General features: G+C 49.6%; 1 protein-coding gene across 1 annotated transcript; it reads left to right on the forward strand.

The window, feature by feature from the left end:
- Positions 1 to 30: 30 nt before the first annotated feature.
- EMC1 (ER membrane protein complex subunit 1) lies at positions 31 to 27,196 on the forward strand. The gene is made up of 23 exons (XM_066270274.1): positions 31 to 175; positions 2,968 to 3,092; positions 4,459 to 4,524; positions 4,763 to 4,856; positions 5,846 to 5,974; positions 6,746 to 6,872; positions 7,428 to 7,577; positions 7,879 to 8,046; positions 8,506 to 8,577; positions 9,345 to 9,407; positions 9,977 to 10,099; positions 10,840 to 10,936; positions 11,250 to 11,372; positions 12,959 to 13,158; positions 13,296 to 13,445; positions 14,086 to 14,247; positions 14,593 to 14,712; positions 18,492 to 18,629; positions 21,785 to 21,958; positions 22,541 to 22,751; positions 24,168 to 24,252; positions 25,575 to 25,704; positions 25,857 to 27,196. The coding sequence occupies exons 1-23, from the start codon at positions 81 to 83 to the stop codon at positions 26,034 to 26,036; spliced, it is 2,982 nt and encodes a 993-aa protein (XP_066126371.1). The 5' UTR covers positions 31 to 80; the 3' UTR covers positions 26,037 to 27,196.
- Positions 27,197 to 27,410: the final 214 nt, after the last annotated feature.

Raw genomic sequence — 27,410 nt, forward strand, 5'->3', positions numbered from 1 at the left:
CAACTATATGGTTCCGCGAAGACGGAGCCTGCGGCGCGGTGCATGCCGGGTCGTCGGCGGGCGGGGCCCGGGCTCGCATCATGGCGACCGCGGCGGCTGCCCGGTTCTGGCTGTGGGCTTACCTGCTGATCCCTGCAGCGGCGGTATACGAAGACCAAGTGGGCAAGTTTGACTGGTGCGTACGTGTGGGGCCCCTTCGGGAAATATGTGGCCATTTTTCCAGTACGTGTCCTCTGCTAAAGGGAGGGGGATTACCATGCAACAGGACCGGCTCAGCCACATACATATCTTGCGGGGCCCAGTGCAAAAAGAAAATGTGGAACCCTTACTCAAAAGTGAAGTCTTGAGATGGTGACATGAAACCAAACGTTGGGGGCGCTTCTGAGCCGCCGGGTGTGACGGTACAGGTCCCACGCTGGGGAAGCCGGCCTGACATTGAGGCGTGCTTGGGGTTCTGGTCAGAGATCACTGCTCCCTCCTCCCCCGTCGGGCCGCCTTTCTGGGGCTGTCAAGTTTCTGATCCACTGCGTGTCGGAGGCCGGCAGCCCTCCGCGAACTCGGACTCCTCGAGTTGGCATCTCTTGGACAAGTTCCTTGGGTGTTAGAATCTGAGTCCTTTTTCCCCTCCCCTTCCTAACAGCCCAACCCAGTTCTGGTCACAGAACAGGTCCGCCATCAGCCAGCAGGTGCCATTCGTGGAGGTGCCATTCACGCACTCAGTCCCCCCCCACCCCACCTTCTTCCTTAAGGTCCTTGGAGTCCAGTTTGCTTTTGCCTGAATCTCAACTTTCCCATTTAAGGGTTATGTCATCTTGGGAAAGTGACTTAACCACTCTGTGCCGTGTTTTCTTTTCTTTTCTTTTTTTTTTTTTAGAGGCAGAGATAGACAGGGACAGTCAGACAGGAACAGAGAGAGATGAGAAGCATCAATCATCAGTTTCTCGTTGCGCCTTGCGACTTCTTAGTTGTTCATTGATTGCTCTCTCACACGTGCCTTGACCACGGGCCCTCAGCAGACCGAGCAACCCCCTGCTGGAGCCAGCGACCCTGGGTCCAAGCTGGCGAGCTCCTCGCTCAAGCCAGATGAGCCCGCGCGCGACCTCTGGGGTCTCGAACCTGGGTACTTCCGCATCCCAGTCCGATGCTCTATCCACTGCGCCACTGCCTGGTCAGGCGATTCTGCAGTTTTAAACAAAATGACACATTAGCCTACGGTTTTACCATAGGCTTAGAGATATAAAGGGTTAAGTCCCTATGGCAAATCGTTATGAAATGACATTATCTGAGGACCTGCTGTTTAAGTGTGTGATATAAGATGGTGTGACAAATGCAACATAAGTCACTTATTATTTTTTTTAGCAAGAAACAGAGAGGGACAGATAGGGACAGACAGACAGGAAGGGAGAGAGATGAGAAGCATCAGTTCTTTGTTGCGGCTCCTTAGTTGTTCATTGATTGTTTTCTCATATGTGCCTTGATTGGGGGACTTCAGCAGAGCCAGTGACCCCTTGCTTAAGCCAGCAACCATGGGGTCATGTCTATGGTCCCACGCTTAAGCCAGCGACCCTGCACTCATGCTAGTGAGCTTGCACTCAACCCAGATGAGACCGTGCTCAACCTGGCGACCTCAGGGTTTTGAACCTGGGTCCTCTGTGACCCAGGCTGATGCTTGCACCACAGCCTGGTCAAGCAAGATGCTCACATTTATATGGTATGATTCCAGTTTAGCAGAATCCTAGTCATGTACAACATGAAAAATAAACAGAAGGAAATATACCAAAACATTAATAAGTTTATGGTGGTGGTATTTAGGGTCGTTTCTAATTTTCTTTTTAATACTTAATGTATTTTTCACATTTCTACAATGAGCAGGCATTATTTTTACAGTCCAGGTAACAGCATTTTAAAAGACAGCGTGGGCTTTACAGTCTGAAGGTCTTGGTTTTACATTCTAGTTCTGACAGTGATTAATTGACTTCATTGAGCTTCAGTTTATTTAACCTGTAAAATGAGAGTAATAATTGTTCTATGTATTTCGTACAGTATTCATTGGATACAGTGAGAATAAAGTGTGTGGAAATACTGGTGGAAACTTTCAAATGTAACACAAGTTTTTCTCTTCACTACCAGCTTAATTTCTTTTTTTTTATTTTTAAAATTTTTATTTATTTACTTATTTTTTGTGACAGAGACAGAGAGAGAGAGACAGAGAGAGGGACAGATAGGGACAGACAGACAGAAAGGGAGAGAGATGAGAAGCATCAATTCTTCATTGCAGCTCCTTAGTTGTTCATTGATTGCTTTCTCATATGTGCCTTGACCAGGGGGTGACAGCAGAACGAGTGACCCCTTGCTCAAGCCAGTGATCTTGGGTTCCAGCTGGTGAGCTGTGCTCAAACCAGGTGAGCCTGTGCTCAAGCCGGCAACCTCGGAGTTTTGAACCTGTGTCCTCTGTGTCCCAGTAAGATGCTCTATCCACCGCACCACCACCTGGTCAAGCCCAGCTTAATTTCTTTAAAAAATTTTTTCTTTTTAAAAATCCAGAGGTCAGTGAAAACAGAAGGGAAAGTTGGATTGTGTTTATGGACAACAGAGTTTATGTCTCTTCCCTCGTGTGTGGTATGAATGCCTAGTCCCACTATTAATGAATACAGAGAGAACTGTAACGTTTGTTGTAGTGGGATTTAGTCTAGGTGCTCTTTTGGATATCACTTATCTTGAGATAAATATGTGCTTGCATTTAGAAAGAAGGCTTGTATTTCTCACCTAGTAGGTATATTCTTACTCCCTTTGCTCCTGACTACATTGCATAGAAATTTTGCTATTGGTCAGATCTCCTCATTAACAAACATTTCTCCTCCATTCTAAGGTAGGGATGATGGTGATAACCTGTGTTTGTACAGTTGCCTTTTTCCAAAGCATTTTGTGCAGTGATGGTTTGGCCCCTGACCTTTCTCTTTTCTTTAGGAGACAGCAGTATATTGGCAAGCTCAAATTTGCCTCCTTGGAATTTTCCCCTGGATCCAAGAAACTGGTTGTGGCCACAGAGAAGAATGTGATTGCAGCATTAAATTCTCGGACTGGGGAGATCTGTGAGTGACTTGTGTAGACCTGTTAGCTCGGGATGGAGTGACTGACCACAGTCAATCCAGAATGGTCTGTGGCTTGTGAAGGCTGCCTGACTGGTTCCGAGGTCAGGGACAGGTTGGCCAAGAGATATATCTCCTACTGGATCCTGATAATTTTTTTTAGTTTTTTCATTGAATATATATATTCCTATAACTGGCCTTTGTAGTTTATTCTCTCAGCCCAGGCCCTGAATATTCTTAAGTTGGATATTGCTACAAAAACATGTTACAGTATTTTGCACTACAGTTTTGGATTGCAGCCCTACCAAGTACTTGATTTGCATGTTTTTAATTTTTTTTAATTTTTATTTATTTATTTATTTATTTTTTACAGAGACAGAGAGTGAGTCAGAGAGAGGGATAGACAGGGACAGACAGACAGGAACGGAGAGAGATGAGAAGCATCAATCATTAGTTTTTCGTTGCGTGTTGCGACACCTTAGTTGTTCATTGATTGCTTTCTCATATGTGCCTTGACCGCGGGCCTTCAGCAGGCCGAGTAAACCCTTGCTGGAGTCAGCGACCTTGGGTCCAAGCTGGTGAGCTTTTTTATTTTTTTTTATTTTTTTGTGTTTTTTTTTCTGAAGCTGGAAACGGGGAGAGACAGTCAGACAGACTCCCGCATGCGCCCGACCGGGATCCACCCGGCACGCCCACCAGGGGCGACGCTCTGCCCATCCGGGGCGTCGCTCTATTGCGACCAGAGCCACTCTAGCGCCTGGGGCAGAGGCCAAGGAGCCATCCCCAGCGCCCGGGCCATCTTTGCTCCAATGGAGCCTTGGCTGCGGGAGGGGAAGAAAGAGACAGAGAGGAAGGAGGGGGGGGGTGGAGAAGCAGATGGGCGCTTCTCCTATGTGCCCTGGCTGGGAATCGAACCCAGGTCCCCCGCACGCCAGGCCAACGCTCTACCGCTGAGCCAACTGGCCAGGGCCTAAGCTGGTGAGCTTTTAATCAAACCAGAGGAGCCCGCGCTCAAGCTGGCGACCTCGGGGTCTCGAACATGGGTCCTCTGCATCCCAGTCCGATGCTCTATCCACTGCGCCACTGCCTGGTCAGGCTTGTCATTGTTTATGTATATGTTTGATGGGGTGGCAGTGGAGATGGGAAGTGCAGAGACCCTAGATTGGGACAGTAGTGGCTCCTCTCAGCCCCTCCTCTCCTCATTGCCCAGTGAGCAGCAGTGGTCCATTCTCAGTTATCTGCAGTCTTTCCCTCCCTTGAAATAAAATTGGACACCGTTGTGCAAACGAAGGCCTCTTGTTCTCTCCTACCCGTCTTCTCGGATGCATTTCTTTAGTTGGTAGTCACGTTTGACTCTCATGTCTCTCAGTGTGGCGCCATGTCGACAAGGGCACAGCAGAAGGGGCAGTGGACGCCATGCTGCTGTATGGACAGGGTAAGCAGAATCATGTTTTGTTTCTGTCACGGTGTCGGCTCTCTCCCCAGTCCTTGGTTTCTGCCTTGCACAGCATCTGGTAGGGAAGGGAGAAGGGGCATTCCCAACAGGAAAGAACACATGCAAATAGCTCTCATTTGCACTCGTATATCAGAGGTGAGGCCACTGCTAACAGTCCCTACGGGCTGCAGAGCTCCAGTGTGGTAGATGATGTCGTGATGATCTTTTTCTCTTCCAGATGCAATCACTGTGTCCAATGGAGGCCGGATCATGCGCTCCTGGGAGACTAACATTGGGGGCCTGAACTGGGAGATCACCTTGGACAGTGGCAGGTAGCGGGGGAAGAAGCTGGATTTCATCTGGGCGTGGTTCAGGGTTTTGCTGGAGTGCAGATCTGCATGGACAGCCACTCTGGGCCTTCTGGCTTTATTCCCAGGGACCACTATAGAGCCAAAGAGCATTAAATGCCCAGCTTTTGATGTTTTTGCAGTTCTGCAACACAGGTGTTTACCCAGCCAGCATTTCCTGAGCACCTGTCAGGTGCAGAGCTCTAAGTGAGGTGCAGTGTTTATTGGACTCAGCTGCTTTTCGTAATCTTCCCATGACTTGAGAGATTTGCCGTGTTCTAGAATATAAGAATATTATATAAAACTTTGGATGGTTTTCTTTTAATTGAATCTATTGGGGCGACATTGGTTAATAAAGTTATATATGACTTTATTAGGGGCACAGTTCTATAATGCATCATCCATATATTGTATTGTGTGCTCCCCACCCCAAGTCAAGTTTTCTTTCATTACCATTTATTCCCCACTTATCCTTTCCTGCCTCTCTCTACCCCCTCAGTGTTTTAATTTTATGTTTAGAGAACAATTTGAAGTACTATTATGCTTTTGCTGAAGTTGTTTAAATGATAGGATCATTTGCATTAGTTTATGCACCTGTTCTGTAAACACTCGGGGAGCCCCCAGGTAGTGGGAACACACATGCAAATGTGAGATATTCTGTCATGGAGGAACTCATTCTCCCGTGGGGAGGCAGGCCTGTAGCCCAGTAATGACAGTGCTGTGTGCTGGATGCCATGGTAGAGGGTTGCCCTGGTTGCTGTGAAGTCCCAGGGGAAGGAGGGAGCAATCCTTAGGTTCAAAGTGCAGTCTCCAGGTCGGCTAACCAGAGGCAGAGCCAGGCTTAGGACCCAGATGTGTTTGGCCCCAAAACCTGTCTTCTTACCTACCCAGCTACCGTGGTCGTGTTCCAGAATGTCTCCTCTAGCCCAGGCTCGGGAGATGCTGGGCACTGCTCACCCTGTCCCTGTGCTCAGTTTCCAGGCGCTTGGGCTGGTAGGCCTGCAACAGTCAGTGAGGTACATTGCCGTCCTGAAGAAGACCACTCTTGCCCTCCATCACCTCTCCAGTGGACACCTAAAGTGGGTGGAGCATCTCCCAGAAAGGTAAGGCTGCCTTCCCACCCAGTGATGGCTACCTGGTCCTGCTCTCTACGAGCCCCTCTGTTTCCTTTAGGGTTGAAGCATTTGCTTTGGCCCAGGCTTACCTTGTGCCTCTGCAGTTCCCATGGCAGTGATGAGAAAACTCTCAAACTGGGCCAGTCACGCAAGGGCAGAGGCTCTCTCGCTCATGGTCATACTTCTGGCTTTTTTACTTCTAGTTCGAGTCAGACAGAGCCTTTCATATTTAGAGTTGTAACTCAAGAAGGCCCAGAGTAGAAGCTCAGTGAGATTTGAGATGGTTCCCAGAGGTCCTGGTGGTGGGAAGCTTGGAAGCTGGAACAGGAGGGAGGGAGGAAAGGAAAGGAACTGCTTCGACCACCCAGCAGGGACCCCAGAGTCAGATTCCTGTGGGGCCAAGTGCTTAGATAGTATCCAGGAGCAAGGCCAGCTCAGTGGAGGTTCTTGGGAGCTGTAGTGTGCCTGGCCCACCTCAAGGGGGTAGCCTGACTCCGCTGATTGGTGCCCTGTAGGAATGCAGTGTTGCTTAGTGTTGCCACATCTTACTTTTTAAGAAAAGCTAGAAATCTGGTTTTTACATGTAAAATCTGTTCTAAAATGTAGACAGCTAATTGAAATAGTAAAAAGGAACAACTGTGTGAGCCGTTTGGAGACTGATAGTTTATGACATCTGGCTGACAACCTGGCAGCCTGCTTTTGGAGGACCTCTGTCCTATGGCTCAGGCTGTCGCTCTCTGCTTTTCTTCCCTCTCTTAGTGATAGCATCCATTACCAGATGGTGTACTCCTACGGCTCAGGGGTGGTGTGGGCCCTCGGCATCGTTCCCTTCAGCCACGTGAACATTGTCAAGTTTAATGTGGAAGATGGAGAGATTGTGCAACAGGTATGGTCAGGCATCTGCCTCAAGGGGCCTTGTGAATTGAGGAAGGGGACAGATGGAGCCCTTCCTTACACTGGGACCAAGGGATTCGGTGGGGCTGATGCAGAAGCCATTGAAGGTCCCTGATTTTGGTTACTTGGCGGCTGTCTTCTCATCAAGTATTTATTTAAAGCCCTTGAATTCATATAGTGTTTTCCTTTGAGTGGCTAAAAATATTCTATAGGTCTATTTGTTACCTGCTATATTTTGCTGATAATACTATAAAATAACAATAGAGGGACCACAGGTGACAAGTACAGTAAGTAAATGCTTGTCTGAAGTGTCAGATATTAAAAATAACCTGATATATTTGTCTGCTTAGAAGAAAGGAAATGGTGATTTTTCTCAGCTTTGGAGCTTTCGGGAGGCCGGGGGGACAGGAAGACCTCCTTCGGAACTGGCCATGGAGGACCTGGGCCTGAGCTTGGGCCCCAGCAGGCTCTGGCCATGATGTTGCTGATGAGCTGGGAGGGAAGTGTAAGCATTTTCATGGCCTCCTGTCTGACGTCTTTTTCGTAGGTTAGGGTTTCAACCCCATGGCTGCAAAGTCTCACTGGGGCCTGTGGTGTGGTGGACGAGGCTGTCCTGGTGTGCCCAGACCCAAGCTCACGGTCCCTCCAAACCTTGGCCCTGGAGACGGAGTGGGAATTGAGGCAGGTCCCACTGCAGGTGAGTGGCCGGCACGGCTTCCCCTGGCCGGAGGCTCGGCCTCTGCTGCTGAGAAAGCCTTTCCCTCAGTGCTGCTGTTCCTCCCTGGGCCTTGGCAGCTGCTGAGAGATGGCTAGGCTTCTGGCTGACCTGGTGGAAGGGGAAGTGGGCTACTCTCCTCTTTGAGAGCCTGAATGGGAGCTTCTGGAGCCACATGCTGTAGCCTAGTTGCTTTCATTGGCAAAGTGGGGCAGAATATGCAGCCTGGGGTGGGACACGGCCTCATCACTTCTGCCCTCTCCCCCTCCTTCCTGCCTCCAAGTCTCTCACCTTAGAATTTGCAAGTGGATTCCAGCCCCAGGTGCTGCCCACACAGCCCAACCCAGTGGATTCTTCTCGGGCCCAGTTCTTCCTGCAGTTGTCCCCAAGCCACTATGCGCTGCTGCACTACCACCACGGGGACCTGAGTCTGCTCAAAAACTTCCCACAGGTAACGGTTTGCTGGGATCCAGGGGGGATCTAGTCAGGGCATGGATCTAGAAATCCTGCCTTTGACGCTGGAGGCATTTGCTCAAGATAGAAGACATCTTTCCATAAGTGGTTGAGAGGGGTTAGCCTTAGAGCAGAAATGGGGTTCTTTTCCTAAGAGTTATAAAGGACCTGTACAGTAACACTGGCACCTTCCTCTGAGTCCCCAGGATGGTGGGGACATTAACTAGAGCTCTCTCTAGATACCAAGAGCAGTGTGGGCTTGACCTGTGCTTGTGTAGGGGAGAGGCGTGTTTTCAGCTGTTAGTGCGACTGGGCCTTCCTCTGCTTGTCTGTGCCCTGGCCATTATGTTCCAAAGTTGGGAGTATGGTCAGTGACACCCCTGTAGAGGTGACAGTCTGGAAGGCTGCTGGCTAATAAAGTCACCATTTAGGAACTGACACCCTGCTTCCCCCCTAGACTGCGCTCGTGAGCTTTGCCACCACTGGGGAGAAGACAGTGGCTGCAGTCATGACCTGTCGGAACGAAGCGGTGAGTGTTGAGACTAGCAGTCAGCAGTTGGGGGTTTCCTGCCTGTGTCTGCCAGGGGCCCAGGGACCGAACATCTGGGCATGTTCTCCTGGTCACTCTGAACCCCGCAGGCAGGAGGCTGGCAAGAATTCAGTTCTCACTTCATCTATAGACCTGTCAGTATATACTCCCTTGGTTCCCAGGAATGGCACCCTCACAGGATGACCTCATTTTTCTTTTTTCTTTTTTTTGTATTTTTCTGAAGTTGGAAATGGGGAGGCAGTCAGACAGACTCCTGCATGCACCCAACCGGGATCCACCCAGTATGCCCACCAGGGGGCGATGCTCTGCCCATCTGGGGCATTGCTCTGCTGCAACCAGAGCCATTCTAGCGCCTGAGGAAGAGGCTATGGAGCCATCCTCAACACCCGGGCAAACTTTGCTCCAATGGAGCCTTGGCTGTGAGAGGGGAAGAGAGAGACAGAGAGGAAAGAGAGGGGGAGGGGTGAAGAAGCAGATGGGCGCTTCTCCTGTGTGCCCTGGCTGGGAATCGAACCCGGGACTCCTGCACGCCAGGCCAATGCTCTACCACTGAGCCAGCTGGCCAGGGCGACGACTGATTTTTATCTGGCACTGTGAAGAGTTGCATAGGCTTTGTGGGCAGGAGTGAGACATTGAGCTTTGCCTTCTCTGAAGTGCTGAGAAGACAGAGGTGAAAACTTCATTTTGGTGACTGGGAAGTGACCTCTTGGCTCAGTTTTCTCCTTCTGTCTTTCTTGTTTCCCTAGCAAAAGCCTAGTGGTTCTGAAGATGGGTCAACGGGGAGCTTTTCAGAGAAGTCTGGTCTACAGGTAGGGTGTGGCATTGGGCAGTGTGCCAGACCTAGGGACACGAGAGGTTACCCAGTGAAGTTGGGGGTACAGCTTAGGCCCGGATCATTTCTCCTAGAGTTTCCAGCCTTAAATGGGGTTTCCTAAGTTGTGCAAATGATGTTTCTCTTTATCCTTTTTAATTGAGAGATTAACAAGGAGAATTTCTAGAATCTGTTCTTCACCACTTAGTCCTCTGGGCCTTAGTTTCCCCATTTCTGCTGGGATCCCGGCAGGTGTAGTTGAGTGTCACTCTGTACGTTTGCCCTGGAGCAGAGTGTGGGACCCTGGGTGGGGGGTCCTGCTCTGGCTCTTTCTCCTGAGCCTTTCCGAAGGGGTTTTCGGGATAAGCACAGTGGCTGTGATTTTATTTGTTTGCTCAGGTATCTTATTTCTGCCTTACAATTTAGCTTTCATTTTTCTGTTCCTCTGCATGTATTTTCTCTCCTGGTCTGGGTCCTCCTCTAGGGTATTTGCCTCCCAGCTCTTGGACTTCCTTTGGAGGACTTCCTTTGGGGGATCCCTCTCGACCCGTGCTGTTTGTTCCCTAGGACTCGCTGGCTTGCTTCAACCAGACCTACACCATTAACCTCTACTTGGTGGAGACAGGTCGGCGGCTGCTCGACACCACGATCACCTTCAGCCTGGAGCAGAACGGCACTCGGCCGGAGCGGGTGAGCGGGAGCCTTTGTCCTCGGCCTCCATCCTGAGTGTCTCAGTGGGGCTTCCTTTCCGTGGGGCCAGGTGACAGCCACGGGTCCTGGATTAGATCTCTCTGGATGTGAGTTCTAGTTCTTCCTGAGCCACTGACCTGTCATAAATCCCTGTAAATAACAGTAAAAATGGGTACCATTCATTCCAAGTTGTCACTGTGCCAAACCTCTCATGTAAGCACTAATTGATTTAACCCTCCCACCAGTTTTGTGAAGTGGGTATTACAGACAAGGAAACTGTGTCTCAAGATTTAGGACCCTGTCCTGCATGGCAGAGCTAGTAAGAGGTCGCTAACCCTGCACTGATACCTCGTTGCTGCCCTTGTTGCCTTTGTGCATGTTCAGTTGTGTTCCTCAGTCTCTCTGGGATGGCTTTTCTCTATCTAAAATGGAAGTCTAATTCTGGCCTCCTGCTCGCTTTGTGGGGCGTGATTGGCTCAGGGTGAATGATATGGTACTTGACAAGTACTCAGGTTTCCTCCTTGGGGAGGTCTGAGCGCGAGCCTAGCACTGTTGTGTTGCCTCCTAAGAAGACGTGTTACCTTGTTGGAGTCCAGGTGATAACTGTTTGTATTAGACATTAAATAATGCCATGACCTGGACCTCTAACCATTCCTGAGGCTTTGAATCGTGGGGCCCAGTGCTCTGAGAGGCATTTGAATTCTTGCTGACTGCAGTGGTTTTGACTCTTTGGCTTCTAGCTGTACATCCAGGTGTTCTTGAAGAAGGATGACTCCGTGGGCTACCGGGCTTTGGTGCAGACGGAGGATCACCTGCTCCTGTTCCTGCAGCAGCTGGGTGAGTGCACAGGGCCTGTGTCCTTTGGGCCTGCCGTGCGCCCCGTTCCGGCTCTCCGTCTGGGCTGTGGGCGCGCTTCTGGGGGAGCACCACGTGCAGTGCACCCTGGGATATTTCAGAGCACATGTCATCTGCTTCTGAGGAATTCCTTAGCCTTCTCGGGTGGCACATGGAACTTTCCTCACTTGACCTTGGCCTGTTGAGGCTAGCCCCTGGCCCTATCATTCTGTCGCACAAGAGCTGCAGGGAACCCTGAGCCCCCAGGAGGTTCTGAGGAGATGGGGCAGCCGAGCCTGGGCACTGCTTTCTCCAGCAGGGAAGTTGGTGCTGTGGAGCCGGGAGGAGTCTCTGGCGGAGGTGGTGTGCCTGGAGATGGTGGACCTCCCCCTGACAGGGGCGCAGGCTGAGCTGGAAGGAGAGTTCGGCAAGAAGGCAGGTACGAACCCAGGAGGTTGGGACAGCAGAACTGCTGGACGGGGTGCTGGCAGTGGGTCTGTTCTCCGAACCACAGGCATTCCTGGCACCTGGGGTACAGCTATGTGCCAGTCTGTTCCGAATCTGCTCTGGGACCAGTTGGCATTCTGTGGCCATATGATTTAGGTTCTGATTTCCTCTGAAAGGTGTCACCTGTGACTCCCTCTAGAGATAGGCCCTGAGAGGTACTTAATTTGCTATAATAATAGCGATCGTTGTCTCAGTACCGACAACTTGTCAGGCACCATGTCAAGCACTCTACACCCATTGTCCTCTTTCTAGAGAGGTATGACTGGGATGAGCCAGTTATTGCAGCCAGTGCCCTCTGAGGCCGGCCAGTCCCAGCTCCCAGGATGGACATGGCTCCTTGTACTCCGAGTCACTCCTGCCTCCCGCCTCTCCGTCCCATCTGTTCACCTCACTGTCCGACAGGCATTTACTGAGGCCTGCTCTGGGCCAGGCACCCTGGTGGGCATTGCAGACTTCCCTAAGCCGAGGATTAATGTGACTTTACTATTTATTTTTGCTGCCTGGATCCAGCGATTCAAGGTAAAATCTGCTTCCTGCTGCCTTGTTGCTCGTTGCCTGCCCACATGACTAGCTTCTGTTAATTGTTTTTTTTTCCTGACCTGCATCAACAAGGTGTATGCCATGTGTGTATAAACTGCTATGGCTGTGACTTGTCCTGTTTGCCTCTCGCTTCTCTTCCTTGAGCTGAAGGAAATTATGTAAGAAAGGGCACTGCTCCTTTGCAGTGAGCACTGACCATGGACCCCACACTGTGTGAAACCCTGTGTGTGCATCACATGCTGTCATCGTGCAACAGCTTGGTCAGTGTGTCCCATGCCGTTGCGCAGATGAGCAGCCAGAGGCCAGGAGGTCAATCGCACTTCCCAAGGGCACCCACTTAGTAAGCTGCGGAGTTGGGCTTTTAATCCAGGTCTGGCCGACTCCGGAAGCCATGCTTTTTACCATACTATGTTGCTTCAGTGACCAGATCTACCCTCTGAGGGGAGTTGAGGGTGGTGTTGTCGCTGAGGGAGTGGGGGGAGGTGTGGTCGCTCTGGGAATTGGCCACAAGCGGCTCTGTCAGGTGCAGGCTGGACAGCTGACAGAGTAGGAGTAGAGCAGTGGGAAATGGAAGTACCCGTTCCCGATTCACCGGTGCACCCTTGTACCCCACACCCTCCCTCTCTGGCCCTGGAGCCTCCCTCTGGCCCTTCTGGATGTGCGGCTGTGGTGGAAATGTTCCCAGCATGGCTGCGTCCTGCATGGCTGATCCCTGACCTCTTAGTCTCTTAGTCTAAGATTCTAGGCAGGTGCAGTTCTATGAACCAGATAAGTAGGTTTGGAAGTGCCTGCCTGGATGTAGCTGAGTGCGAGACTGTCAGCATCAGACACAGGACTACCCCTTGGGCGTGCAGCCTGAGGTGTGGGGACCCAGGAGAGAGAACCCCCCTCATTAGGAAAGTAGGTGCCCCCCTTTCTGGAAACATGTGGTCTGAGGGGGAGGGAGCCTCAGCTCTGTGACCTCTTCCTTGACCCCAGACGGTTTGCTGGGGATGTTCCTGAAGCGCCTCTCGTCGCAGCTCATCCTGCTGCAGGCATGGACTTCCCACCTCTGGAAGATGTTTTACAATGCTCGCAAGCCCCGCAGTCAGATTAAGAATGAGATCAATATCGACACCCTGGCCAGAGATGAATTCAACCTCCAGAAGATGATGGTGATGGTGACAGCCTCAGGCAAGGTGAGGGGGTTGAGCCCAGGTAGCAGCCCCTCTAAGGCCCCGGGTAAGGTGTAGGAGAGCATGGTTCCACCATCCACGGGTGGAATCAGTTCTTTGGTTTGTCTTTCTAGTAGCGAGCCAGTTTGTTTATCTTGCAGCTTTTTGGCATTGAGAGCAGCTCTGGCACCATCCTGTGGAAACAGTATCTCCCCAACGTCAAGCCAGACTCCTCCTTTAAACTGATGGTGCAGAGAACGACAGCTCACTTCCCGCACCCCCCACAGTGCACCCTCCTGGTGAAGGACAAGGTGAGGCCGCCTCTGATTTAAACCAAAGTGGTGTGGCTTTTTAGTGTTTTGTGACTTAAATTCCTCCTAGGCCTTTAGAATTGTATTGAGGGTTAAGGATCGATATCCAGGAGTTATTGCTCCGTTTCTTCCATTTTTTTCCTGAGTGGAGGAACCATCCGGGACTGATGAGGAATTGCCTAGAAAGGGAGGGTGGCTTTATCAGACCTGTAGTGAGCCAGCTCGCCTTCTTCCTGGGCATATTGGTAGCTGAGTGGCTGTTTTCTCGTCTCTAAATGAGAGCAAGCAGAACACAAAGCTGTTAATCTTGCCTCCCAGACTTGATGGGCTTTGTGGGTTCCTCCCGGTAGTTAGAAGAGTTGTGCTGGAACAGCTGCCCTGGCGTTGCTGCAGTGGCTCTTACCATTTTATTTGCCTCTCAGCCTTCCATTTCTTGGTTAGCTTTGGAGTCAAGAGGAGGTTTAGCCTTTTGACACATTGGCCTTGGGGGCCGTTCCGCTTCTGCCAAGACTGTTTTCCAGAAAGGGGGCAAAGATTAAGGAATCCAGCACAGCTGAAGTGAAGTCCCAGCTTTCTTGATCTATCTGCAGGATATGCCTTAATTTCATGCTGCTGAGATCTGACAGTCTGTCCATTTCAGGAGACAGGGATGAGTTCTCTCTATGTCTTCAACCCCATTTTTGGGAAGTGGAGCCAGGTGGCTCCCCCAGTACTGAAGCGCCCCATCTTGCAGTCTTTGCTTCTCCCCATCATGGACCAGGACTATGCCAAGGTGCTGCTGTTGATAGATGATGAGTATAAGGTACGGCATCTTCAGAGTGGCTGGAGGCGTCCGCGGAGAGGTGGGTGTGGGGGAAGGGCGGTCGGACAGCAGCGAGGGACCAGAGATGGGTGCTGTCTGCAGTCCACACGCGTTTGGCCTTGAAGAGCATCTCTGGCGACTTGAGTACTCTTCCTGCACTTGTGAAAACTCAGGCTCTTAACAGAACTGAATTTAAGGCCTAATTGAGTTCAGCAGACTGATTCTTTGAAGATGTATTCTTTCTTTAAGGCACTCTTTGATGGGAAATAGTAATGAGTATTGAGAAACTGCTTAGCAACTCCTAACCTTTACCGTTAACTCTTTGGGCTTTCTGGGGTTTTCAAGGTCACAGCTTTCCCAGCCACTCGGAATGTCTTGCGACAGCTCCATGAACTGGCCCCTTCCATCTTCTTCTACTTGGTGGACGCAGAAGAGGGACGGCTGAGTGGGTATCGGCTCCGGAAGGTACGGAAGGGGCATCCTGGCAGGACCATGTGTAGGACAGGTGTGGTGTTTTCTGGTTATTTGGCTAAGAAGTGAATTATATTATTCATGCTGTTGTAAGTGTATTTAGCATAGTCCTGATGTCTGTCAAAGTCATTTTCATATTTATCGGGCAGCTCCTCCATGGCAGGCATGGTTCTTGGTTCTGTGGAAAGAGCTGTGAGCAATAGACAAGCTCCCTGCCCCCATGGAGCTTTCATTCTGCATCCCTTTTTAAAAAAATCTTATTTAGAAAATTCAATTTAAAAGGGTGACATTGATCAATAAGAGTATGCAGGTTTCAGGTAAATATTTCTATAGCATTTAAACTGTTGATTATGTTGTGTGCCCATCACCCAAGTCCAATCACTTTTCGTCACCATATATTTGTCCCTCTTTACTCCCCCCCCCACATCCCTCTTCCCCTGGTAACTACTTCACTTATATCTCTGTCCTTGAGTCTCATTTTTATATCCCACCTATGTGTGAAATCATATAGTTCTTAGCTTTTTCTGATTTACTTATTTCACTCAGTATAATGTCCTTAGGTCCATACTTGTTGTAAATGTCACTATGTCATCGTTTCTTGTGGCTGAGTAGTAGTCCATTGTATATATGCACCACATCTTCTTAATCCAAACCTCTATTGAGGGACACTTGGGTTGTTTCCATGTCTTGGCCACTGTGAATAATGCTACGCTGAACATCGGGTTGCACATGTCTTTATGTACCAATGTTTTTGACTTTTTGGGGTAGATACCCAGTAGAGGATTGCTGGGTCATATGGTAGTTCTAGTCTTCATTTTATATTTTCCTCCATTTGGGGGAGGTAGAAGGTGGAATGGGGTATGAGTAATGGCACTTTCTATTTGAAGATGATGTCATTAACCCACCCTCGATAGAATGTGTGCTTTGAATTTTATTTCTAGAAATGGGGTTGATTTTCTCTGAACCTGACATACTTGAGTCTAACTCTTGCAAACAGTGATGCACACTGGTCCTGAAATCCAGCCCAGAGGTTCACAAGGGCCTGGTCTTGGTCTTGCTGGCAGGGCTGCACAGAGGAGTAATTTGCGGCTTGTCCTCACTGGACATCCCTGCCATCCTGTCCCTTTGCAGAGGCTCTTTGCAGAGGCTTTATAATGTAGAGGTTAAGAGCATGGACCCAGCTGCCCAGGTGTGAAACCTCACTTACTAACTTGACCTTGAGCGTATGACTCCTCTAGCTATGTTTTTTTGTCTGGAATAAGATGACAGTAGTATCTACCTCATAGGGTTATTGTGAGGAGTCTGGAGTTAGAGCATGTAAAGCACATAAAGCAGGGCCTGGCACATGGTGAACGCCATCTAAGTTTTTACCTGTTGTTACTTTAAAAATGCAGGGCCCTTGTCTCACATCCATAATAGCCAGGCTTTCACATAATCAGTATAGGAAATGACCCACCCAGAAAATGCATTCTTTACCCTTGTGGGTAGAAAAAAATTGCCCTTCTAAGTTGATAAAAAGGAGACCCGGAAAGAGACAGTTCTTAGTGACTACAGGGGAGCCAACTAGAGTGGGTGTCGTGAATCAGTGGACTCCTGAGGATGTCACCAGAGAGTAAGCGGTGGCCAAGGGCAGACGGGAGGCGAGGCATATGTGGGACCTAGGCCAAGGGGGTCTTACATGCAGTCTGTGACCCCCGAGGGAGTTTCCTGCAGACCTTACTCTTTGGGGGTGTTTTCATTGTAAAAGAAGATTAAATTGACCCAGAAGTGCACCAGCAAAATATACACGGACCCTATCAGCCCCGTACCCAGCTGCCTCCCTGAAGGTTCCATTGGGAGTCAGCTGTGCATCTCCCCGGTCCTTCCTGTGTGTGTACGGGGCTGGGCTAGCTGCTGGGACCACGTGTGCACATGCACTATCACTGTTTCTTTTTTTTTTTTTTTAATAAATTTTATTAATTTTAATGGGGTGACATCAATAAATCAGGGTTCATATATTCAAAGAAAACATGTCCAGGTTATCTTGTCATTCAATTCTGTTGCATACCCATCACCCAAAGTCAGATTGTCCTCCGTCACCTTCTATCTAGTTTTCTTTGTGCCCCTCCTCCTCTCCCGCCCCCCCCCCCCAACCACCACACTCTTGTCCATGTCTCTTAGTCTCGTTTTTATGTCCCACCAATGTATGGAATCCTGCAGTTCTTGTTTTTTTCAGATTTACTTATTTCACTCCATATAATGTTTACAAGATCCCATCATTTTGTTGTAAGAGATCCGATGTCATCATTTCTTATGGCTGAATAGTATACCATGGTGTATATGTGCCACATCTTCTTTATCCAGTCTTCTATTTTTTTTTTTTTTACAGCGATTAAAGCCTCTAAGCAAACTCTTGGCCAATACAGCAAGAATCCATAAAAGAGTAGTGTCCTTAACATGTTCACCAAGTCCAAGTTGGCCCCAACACCATGCCAAATCCCTGAAAAATGCAACCCAACCCCAGTTCAGTCTGTTAGGAGCTGTCACAAGGAGCAGGAGTCCAGGAAAAGTCCGCATTGCACTGGAATTGTTGTCACAATTCTATACTTTGCAGCTCACATCCAAGTCCCAATGACCACTGCTTCTAGCTGGTAATGATTCAGGTAGACTGGAAAAGCCATCTGCAGCATGTGTGGGGATGGAGCTTCTGTTCTCCTCTGCCTGGAGAGATGAGACCAGGGTGCTTTTCCCTGGAGCTCTGTGACTGTGGCTTGGTAAAGAGAACCTTGGGATACACTAAGTTCCCGCCACGCGAGTCTCTCCCGGCTGCCGTTCGCTCCGGGGAGCTGGGCAGCCCTCTCCGCGTTTCCGCTTTTCCTACCAGTCTCGGTGTGGCTTCTTCAGTGTTCCTTGGTTGAAGAGCCCTCTTAGTTTAGTCCAAACTTGGTTTTTCCAGATGATAGTTCTTAAAATTATTTTGTCCATCGCTGTTTCATAGTGAATTCAAATGACCTGTATTTATTAATAGGATATTTGGTTTTTTCTACTTTATTCTTTTGTTAAACCGACTTGTTATTTTTTTTGAAGATTTTATTTATTCATTTTAGAGAGGAGAGAGAGAAAGGGGAGGAGCAGGAAGCATCAACTCCCATATGTGCCTTGACCAGGCAAGCCCAGGATTTGAACCGGTGACCTCAGCATTCCAGGTCAATGCTTTATCCACTGAGCCACCAGAAGTCAGACAAACCGACTTGTTATTAAAGTATAATACTGAGCAGAGCCCCAAGGTCATGGCCGAGTGACCCTTCACAGAAGTAATGTTTGTGTGCACAGCAATCAGATCAGGAAGCAGAATGGCACCAGCAGCCCGGGAGGCCCTGTCTCCCTCTCCCCTCTCCTGTAATAACATTTAATTATAAAGGCTTGTTTGTTGGTTTCCTGTGACTATAAAGAACATTTCCTTACAATCTCAAGGTCGCTGCCGGCTCAGTAATTCACTGCTGGCCCTGGGTACTGATCCTTCAGTTTTAGTAATCAGTAGTAAATTTTCTCTGGATATTTCCTACTCAGATAAACAGTGGGATGCCATTGAATAATGCTCTGCTTTCTTAATGGCTTTAGTATCTTTTAAAATCAAACAGAATTCTAGAACTTCTTCACACACTATTGCTGTTTTTCTGCTTCTTCCAGCACAGTGGCTGCAGATGAGCTGTGGGATGAATGGAGCTACAGCAGCCCTGGGCCTGGGCGTGCCTTCCTGGTTAAAAGTGCCGGCCTTTTTGCCTTTGCTCTAGGACCTCTCCACCGAACTGAGTTGGGAGCTTACCATCCCCCCAGAGGTACAGCGCATCGTCCAGGTGAAGGGGAAGCGCAGCAGTGAGCATGTGCACTCCCAGGGCCGTGTGATGGGGGACCGCAGCGTGCTCTACAAGGTACAGCACAGCGCTGGGGTCGGGCAGAAGGGCACGGGCTTGCATTTTAGCTCTAGAATTTGGTGGGTGCGTGGCCTCAAATGAGTCATTTGATCCCTTTGAAATGGGCACACTGTGTACTCCTCGGGTGGTGGTGATGATCACATGAGAGGCTCATGCTTAGCCTGGCATATGGCCAGGACTCAAAGATGTATGTTGTAACTATTGGTGATGGTACTAATGGAACTTTCTGGGGTTTAGCCTTAGTTGACCTATCAGAACTCCATCTCTGTGATCCAGCACTCTGATTAGTAGTGAAGGGCGGGAGCTGGAGAGATGACCTGTGGGCTGCAAAACTGTCCTAGGAGAGACTGTGGTCATTGTCGTAACGGACACGAGTTACACCCTCTGGCACAGCAGAGACTCAGAGCAGGAGGTGTGATAAACCAGGTTAGCACGACCAAGGGACTGACGGAGCTGCTCGCCCAGCATGAGTCAACACAAGCCTCCCGCTGCACTGTCTGCTCAGACTTGGCTCTGCTGCTAACTGTTCATGGTGGGCAGTTTGCTTAGGCTGCCCGAATTCTGTTTTCACTGATATAATGGAGATAGGCACGTGTGTGTCATAGGGTTATTTTGAAGATGAATGATAACATGATGTGACTGGAACGGTGTTTTCCACACACTTAACATCATTAGTTCTATCAGCTTGAAATCTTTATTGATGGATACCTCCCATTTGGCCACAACTTTCCTGGTTCAGAACTACCAAAATAATACCTATTCCAAAGTGTGTTTTTGACTTGTACTAGAAAAAAGCTTACTGTGTAATTTCATTCGTACAAGGTATAATATACTAGAATACTTGTGTTTTCATATGTTGAAAGCATAATAGGAGTAGGCTATGTGATTCATAGTCATTATGCAAATTTCTTAGTCATTTTTAAAATAAACATTTTATTGGCTTAATTTTAGATTTAGAGAAAAGCTGTACAGGTAGTATGTAAAATCCCAAATACCCCATCTCTTGTTTCCCCTAGGGGACCACGGTACATGTCTAAATGAAGACACCAACATAGATGCAAGCCTATTAACTGAACTCATCTTTATTTGGTTTTCACCAGCTTTTCAGTTACTGTCCTTTTCTGCTGCAGGGTCCAGTCCAGGGCACCCTTTGTGCTTAGTTGGCATGGTCTTTGGCAGTCTCTTGGTTTTAGTTTTTCGTTACCTTTGTTGTTTTAGAGAGGACTCGCCAGATGTTCTGTAGATTGTCTCTCAATTTTGGTTTGTCTGATGCTCTTCTCGGGGTTGGACTGTGGAAGGGTCCATGAGGCCAAGCGGCTCTTTTCTTTTTTTTCTTTTTTTGGAGGGGTGCCAGTTGGGTGCCAGTTGGGTGCCAGGTACTCTTTAGATGCTGGGGTACATTAGTGAATAAAATAGACATTTCCTGTCCGTATGGGGCTTTCATTGTATTTAGAAGAGGCTAATAAAGTAAGTAGGTAAATGAGTTAGCATATTAGAGGGTGACCAGTGCTATAGAAAATAATGGCGCTGAGAAGAGGGAAGGGGGTGCATTTAAAACGGTGGCTCGGGAGGGTCTCTTCGAGAGGGACATGTCGGTGAACCTTGAAGGAGTGAGGAAGTTATACCTCGGGAAAAGCCTCTACAGAAAAGACAGAGCATGCCTGGAGTGTTCTAGAAGCAGCAAAGAGGACAGTGTGATAGGGCGGGCTCTTCGAGGAGAGTCTGGGTGCTGCAGTCAGCAGCTGAAAGGGTCTGATCACCGTCATCACTCTGGGCTTTTGAGTGAGATCAAGAGCCTCTGGGCCTGACCTGTGGTGATGCAGTGGATAAAGCGTCAGCCTGGAAACGCTGAGGTTGCCGGTTCAAAACCCTGGGCTTGCCTGGTCAAGGCACATATGGGAATTGATGCTTCCTGTTCTTCCCCCCTTCTCTCTCTCTCTCTCTCTGTCTCTCTCTCTCTCCTTTCTCTATAATGAATAAATAAAAAAATCTTAAAAGGCAAAAAAAAAAAAAAAGCCTCTGGGATGTTTTGAGCAGTGCAGAGACCGAAACGACTAAGGTTTAACAGGTGCGTTTGGCCTGCTGTGTTGAGACCAGTTTGTTGTGGGCCAGGAGGAGAACAAGCAGACAATCAGGCTATTGTAATAATCCAGGTGAGATGGTGGCGGCTTGAATTGGGTTGGCGGGCAGTAACAAAGGATCTGTCTCTGGGTAATTTTGAAGGTAAAGCCAGTAGGATATATTGATGATTAGGATGTGTGTGTTAGAAAGGCGTCAAGGGTGACCCAGGGGTTCTAGGTGTAAGACGCCAACATGTGGACAGTGCCGAGGAGGAGCAGGGTTAATCGGGGGTAGAACAGGAGTTCAGTTTGGGGCATGTCCAGTTTGAGATGAGACATCTAAGAAGAGAAACTGAGCTCTCTTAGTCAACCTGGAGTTCAGGGAGAGGTCTGGCTCAGATACGTCAAGTCGGGCATTGCCAACACCTACAGATGGTGTGGGAGCCATGAGATTGGCTGAGGTCACCACGAAAGCGGGTATAGGAAGAAGTGTCCAAGAGATCAGGAAGATGAGGAACCCGCAGAAGAGGCTGAGAAGGCGTGCCCATAAGGCGGAAAGAAAACCAGGGTGTGGATGTCCTGGACGCCAGGTGGAGAAAGTGTTTCAGGACGGGAGAGATCCCCTGTGTCACATGGTACTAGTAGGTCAGGTAACGTGAGAACTGAGACGCATCCATTGATTTAGTGATAGGGAGGACACTGGTGGGGAGAAGTGGCGTTGCAGGAGCGGGTGCTTGGGCCGGTGAGTGGGCGACCTGGATTGTATCTTAAGTTATTATTTGCCGTGTCTGTGACTTGAGCAAGTTGCTTCACTACTTTAAAATATTTCATCTGTGAAATGTGGATAATAGTAGCCACTTTGCAGGTTGCTTATGGATTCAGTGACATGAGGTAGGCCAAGCATGTGGCCTGGCACCCAGCGCCCAGCAGACACTGAACGAGGACAGCGATGACCAAGTCCATCGGAAGCTCTCCTAAGCAGAGAGCCCGATTCCCCGACCCGGCCAGCGAGCCCGGTCTGCCCCAGCGCCCAGTGCATTGGAGCCTGTGACATGCAGCTGTGGTTCTGAGGGAGCTTTTCTCTCTCCCCAGAGCCTGAACCCCAACCTGCTGGCCGTGGTGACCGAGAGCACCGACGGGCACCACGAGCGCACCTTCATCGGCATCTTCCTCGTGGATGGGGTCACTGGGCGCATCATCCACTCCTCCGTGCAGAGGAAAGCCAAGGGCCCTGTCCACATCGTGCACTCGGAGAACTGGGTGGTGGTAAGGACATGACATGGTTCCAGACTGTATGGCTGGTCTTCCTGCATCTAGTCCTTTCATGGCCTCTTGTTTAGACATCAGTTGCTGCTCTGTGTTGTCATAGGATCCAAAACCCCTGGACGGCAGCCTGGAGTGCTGGGGAGGGGTAGGCTCAGGAGTCAGGACTCAGGCTGCCTGTGTTTGATCTCAGCTCTTCCATTTCCTGACCATACAACCTTGAGTCCAACTAGTGACTTAAGCTTTCTGTGGGGGCATCATTTGTGAAATAGAGTTAGTAACAGTCACCTCTAGTCTAGCTTACAACAATGCTTCGTACATAGTAAGCACTCAAATGTTAGCTGTTACTATTCCGGCTTCCTAGACTCTTGAGAATTCTTTGTTTCTTGTGGTGAAGTTTGGGTAGCTTAGATAAAACTACTCTGAAAGCTAGTCAAGTTGTTAGCAAGGGAGAAAAGCAGGATGCTGGGTGGTCTTCCCCTGCTGGGTAGGGAGGCTATCAGGAAGGTGTCTTCCCTCGTCACCCCTGTCCCGCCCTGCTGCCCAGCAGCTGAGCCCCGGCTGCCTACCCCCCACCCCCCGCAGTACCAGTACTGGAATACCAAGGCCCGGCGCAACGAGTTCACCGCGCTGGAGCTCTACGAGGGCACCGAGCAGTACAATGCCACCGCCTTCAGCTCCCTGGACCGTCCGCAGCTGCCCCAGGCCCTCCAGCAGTCCTACATCTTCCCCTCCTCCATCAGCGCCATGGAAGCCACCATCACCGAGCGCGGCATCACCAGCCGACACCTGCTCAGTGAGTGACCAGGGGAGGGTCTCTGGGTGGCTGGGTTCCCGCAGGTGGCCACAGTGAAGGGCAGCTAGGGCTGCAGAGCCATGTTTGACTACCCTAACGGCAGGTGAGAGAGAAGGGCTCTATTTCAGGAAATGTTCCTTAGTCTGGCTTTGCCACCCATAAAAGATGACACGCTTTCATTCTCATTTCCGGTGAAGCTCTTCTCTTCCGCACTTTGACCTTGCTCAGAAAGATGAGCCCTTGCCTGACCAGGTGGTGGCACAGTGGATAGAGCGTCGGATTGGGATGCTGAGAACGCTGGTTCAAGACCCCGAGGTCACCAGCTTGAGCGTGGGCTCATCTGGTTTGAGCAAAAGCTCACCAGCTTGGACCCAAGGTCACTGGCCCAAGCAAGGGGTTACTCGGTCTGCTGAAGGCCCACGGTCAAGGCACATATGAGAAAACAATCAATGAACAACTAAGGTGTCACAATGTGCAACGAAAAACTAATGATTGATGCTTCTCATCTCTCCCTTCCTGTCTGTCTATCCCTCTCTCTGACTCTCTGTCTCTGTAAAAAAAAAAAAAAAAAAAAATTAAGAAAGGTGAGCCCTGGCATCATTGCTAACAGACGGCCTGTGGTGATGTAGGAAGTGGGCTCAGCCTCACGGAGCCTGAGCTCAGGACTTAGTGCTGCTGGGGACTCAGAGCTTTGATAGGCACTTAGTGCTGCCATTTATGCTCAAGGATGAGGACAGCCCTGGCAGTTTCCCAAGCTCCAGCCTCACCATTTCTGAGAGCGCAGGCTCTCCTGTCCCCTGGCCTGCCCTGGCCTCGTCCCTGGGCAGGCACGCAGCTCATCTGGCTCACGGGAGGAGATTTGTTGGCTGGTGCAGGTCGTGTAGGAGGGAAAGGAGGAGATGAAGAGATCTGAATGGCCCTCCATGCACTTTTCTGTCATCATTACCCATTTCTTGATTCTAGAATTTTGTTTCCTGATGTCTCAGGATATGTTAGGAAACCAGTATCTTCAAAAGTGGGAGCCTTCATTCGGACCCTTGAGTATTATTAGATCATTGTTTTTGCCATTTAAGGGAGCTTCATTGCCCCCCCCCCCACCTTTTTATTTTCCCTTAGTTTTAAACTTTAAACTGAGCCTGACCTGTGGAGGCGCAGTGGATAAAGCATCAACCTGAAAATGCTGAGGTTGCCGGTTTGAAACCCTGGGCTTGCCTGGTCAAGGCACATATGGGAGTTGATGCTTCCAGCTCCTCCCCCCTTCTCTCCTCTCTCTCTCTCTCTCTCTCTCCTCTCTAAAATAAATAAAATTAAAAATATATATATATAAACTTTAAACTGAGATAACGACATTTTTGTAACTGGCCCCAATCTGGGGTTGATCAGTGTGAACCTTCGCTTGGACTTCTCCCTGTGCAGTTGGACTACCTTCTGGAGCAATCCTTTCCCTTCCGAAAGCCTTGCTGGACCCCCGCCGCCCTGAGATCCCCACAGAGCAAAGCAGGTGAGACCCCAGTGGGCAGTGAAAGCTCTGACCTTTGGGAACTTAACTTGTCACTCATGGCTGGTCTTCAGTCTGGTGCGTGCTGTGCTGGGGGCAGGGCGTGCAGCAGTGAATGCGTCTGACCGTATGTCTGCCCTCGTGGAGTTTACATTCTGGTTGGGGACATGGGCAATAAATAAGGTAAACTGCTAGCTACTTGGAAATGCTGGAGAGAAAAAAAGCAAAAAGGGGACAGGGGCTGTGAAAGGTTGGGGGTGCGTATGTGTGGTTAACCTCCCTCTGCAGTGGTGACTCTTAGTTAAAGACCTGGAGGAGGAACGAAGCTACTAGCCTTATGGGTGTCTGGGGCGAGCTTTTCAGGCAGAGGGAAGAGTCAGTGCAAATGCCCTGAGATCACATCTGTGAGTTAAGGAACAGCGGGAGGCTAGTGGGGCCGATGGTGGGGACACTAGGAAATGAGGTCAGGGAGCTGATCAGGGCTGGGTCAGGTAGGGAAGTCAGTAGCTTGCCAGTGTTAGTATTAATCTGAGTAATTCCTGCCATCCTTTCTGCATATGTTCTTGCCTCCAGCCCGAATTCTCTTTCCTGAGGGGGGTGAGAAGCCGGGCAGCACCAAGAGACAGTGCTCTTGCTCTGTCTTTGCATGTGAGGGAAGGAGAGGAGTATGGTTTGAAGGGGGGCAGAGAAGGAGAAGGAGAGAGAGAGTGGCGGGCTGGGGGTGGGGGGTAAAGCTGTGGAAGAGATAGGCTGATAATAGAGTCTTCGGGAGGGGTGTAGACAGAACACCCTGGAGTAAAGAGCAGGAATTGGCCTAGTGGCTCAATGTTTTGATTTTAAAATGGCCCCCGGCCCTGGCCAATTAGCTCAGTTGGTTAGAGCATCGTCCTGGAATGCCAAGGTTGTGGGTTCAATCCCCGGTGAGGACTCATATGGGAAGCAAGTAGTGAATGCATAAATAAATGAAACAACAGAATGAATGCTTCTATCCCTTCCCCTCTCTCCCTTCCTCCCTCTGTCTCTCTAAAATCAATGAAAATTAAGTAAATAAAATGGCCGACTCCTCCCTGGCGTGAACTGCTGGTTGTTATATGTGTTTAGATTTAGAACAAAGGAGGCATCCAGATCTCAATCTTCGTCTCCTCACAGCTTGCTTTCTTGCAACCTTCCTAACATTTAGCTTCTAAATTTTTAACTACCAAGTAGACTTTGAAGGAAGATTTCAGACTAGATATGTGGCCTGGAAAGCTCCCCGGACTCCGAAAGGGCAGCCAAGGGATCCCCTTACAGCAGTTTGAATGCCGGTCCCGGCTGATGTTTTGCAGAGAGGAGAACCTAATCCCGTATTCTCCAGATGTACAGATACATGCGGAGCGATTCATCAACTATAACCAGACGGTTTCTCGAATGCGCGGTATCTACACCGCTCCCTCGGGCCTGGAGTCCACTTGTTTGGTGAGTTGAGCCTCCGCCACCCTGCGCGCAGCTGCTCTGGGGTCACCCTTGGCAAGACAGCTGGGGATGCCGTTCCTTCCCCGCCGAGGTCTGAGGTGGAGCAGGTCACTGGCTGCCTGTCTTACGTGTTCTTCATCGCCTCTCCCTTCCAGGTCGTGGCCTATGGCCTGGATCTTTACCAGACGCGAGTCTACCCCTCCAAACAGTTTGATGTCCTAAAGGATGACTATGACTACGTGTTGATCAGCAGCGTCCTCTTTGGCCTGGTTTTTGCCACCATGATCACTAAGAGACTGGCCCAGGTGAAACTCCTGAATCGTGCCTGGCGGTAGAGACCCGAGACCCACTGGCAGGGAGCGGAGTGCCGGGCAGAGCGAGGGTCGGCGCGAGCCGGCTGCAGTTTGGCTCGGCAAACGGACTAAGGGCTCTTACCTTAGTTATGAGAAGGAGGTCCTCCGAGGAGACTCCCAGGATACGTCTGGTGCAGCCGTTGGTGGATGGAGGCGCACTCCCTCTCTCAGCTAGACCTCAAAGATCTTGATGGATTACCCTGAAGTCCTAAGGCCATTGCCCTGTTTCCTCTCTTCACTCGTCTATGAATGTTTTTTATAAGACCTCCCATCAGAGTTTTCTCTTTTGTGAGGCCTGTTTAAATTGATTTTGGTTCGCCAGGTTGATCTATTGATAGAACTCCTGTTTCCCTGCTCCTTGCTTGAGTCCAGGGGAACTCTCATGGACAGCTCCACCTCATAGGTGTGTCTGCCGCTTTACGTCGGGAAGGAGATCCCTCCCATGCTCCGATTTGGGAATGGACTCAGCCTCGTGCGGCTGCCCCCCGGGGTAACTCCTGGCTGAAGAATCCATATCTGCTGTCAGACTTAATTTAGTTAAGCCCCTAGTGTCATGCTCATTCAGATCAGGACACCCAGTCTTTGCTTCAGTTTATCGAAAGCCCAGTATGTAAATAGCATCTTGGTTTGTCAATCATTGCCCATGTTTTTCACGTAAGGTGTGTCCAGGCGGAGGCCTTGTTAATGCTACTGAAGTGTCTGGACCCTGGAGTGAGTATGAGGGGAGAGAACCCGCCTGCTGCACGGTACCTCACACTCTCTTCTGTCACCCACAACCTGGTCTGGCTGTCGCACAACCTAGTTCGAGAGCCCTTGTTTAAGAACCTTGTTATTTATTTTTAGTTTTTGATCTAAATTAAGATATGGGTCACTAGATTGTTCTTAAAATGAGCAATTTTTAAATCTTACAGATCTTTAAGAAATGGAGAAAAAGGGTGGAGGTAGGGAACGGGTATTTTGTGAATGAGGCATTGCTGATTGGTGGGCTGTGGTCTCTGCTGCAGATGAAAGCTGTCCTGAGTTTCCCTGTTCACAGGTGTGGGGAGTGCTGGGGTTATCTTTACTGTAAAGAATGAAATGTACAGAGCCCTGTTGAGGGGAGAGGGACACTCAAGCGTTGGATTAAAGCAAGTGATGAATGATACTGTTCTTTTTTTATGGTTTAGGAACACTTTGAGGCTACTTTTGCATTAGAGGGGACAAAAAACAGTGTAGAAGTAGTTTTAAAAACATTTATCGCTTGACCATGTGGTGGCGCAGTGGATGGAGCGTCAGACTGGGATGCAGAGGACCCAGGTTCGAGACCCCGAGGTCGCCAGCTTGAGTGCGGTTCATCTGGTTTGAGAAAAAGCCCAC

This window comes from Saccopteryx bilineata, chromosome 3 (assembly GCF_036850765.1).
Source record: "Saccopteryx bilineata isolate mSacBil1 chromosome 3, mSacBil1_pri_phased_curated, whole genome shotgun sequence".
In the NCBI taxonomy this organism is placed as follows: domain Eukaryota; kingdom Metazoa; phylum Chordata; class Mammalia; order Chiroptera; family Emballonuridae; genus Saccopteryx; species Saccopteryx bilineata.

What these genes read in the sequence shown, in the direction of transcription:
- EMC1 (XM_066270274.1), top strand. Translation starts at nt 81, where the DNA reads ATGGCGACCGCGGCGGCTGCCCGGTTCTGGCTGTGGGCTTACCTGCTG. An exon ending in CATGCTGCTGTATGGACAGG is followed by an intron (nt 4,525 to 4,762) that starts GTAAGCAGAATC and finishes TTTCTCTTCCAG; the next exon opens with ATGCAATCACTGTGTCCAAT. An exon ending in TGAGGCAGGTCCCACTGCAG is followed by an intron (nt 7,578 to 7,878) that starts GTGAGTGGCCGG and finishes CCTGCCTCCAAG; the next exon opens with TCTCTCACCTTAGAATTTGC.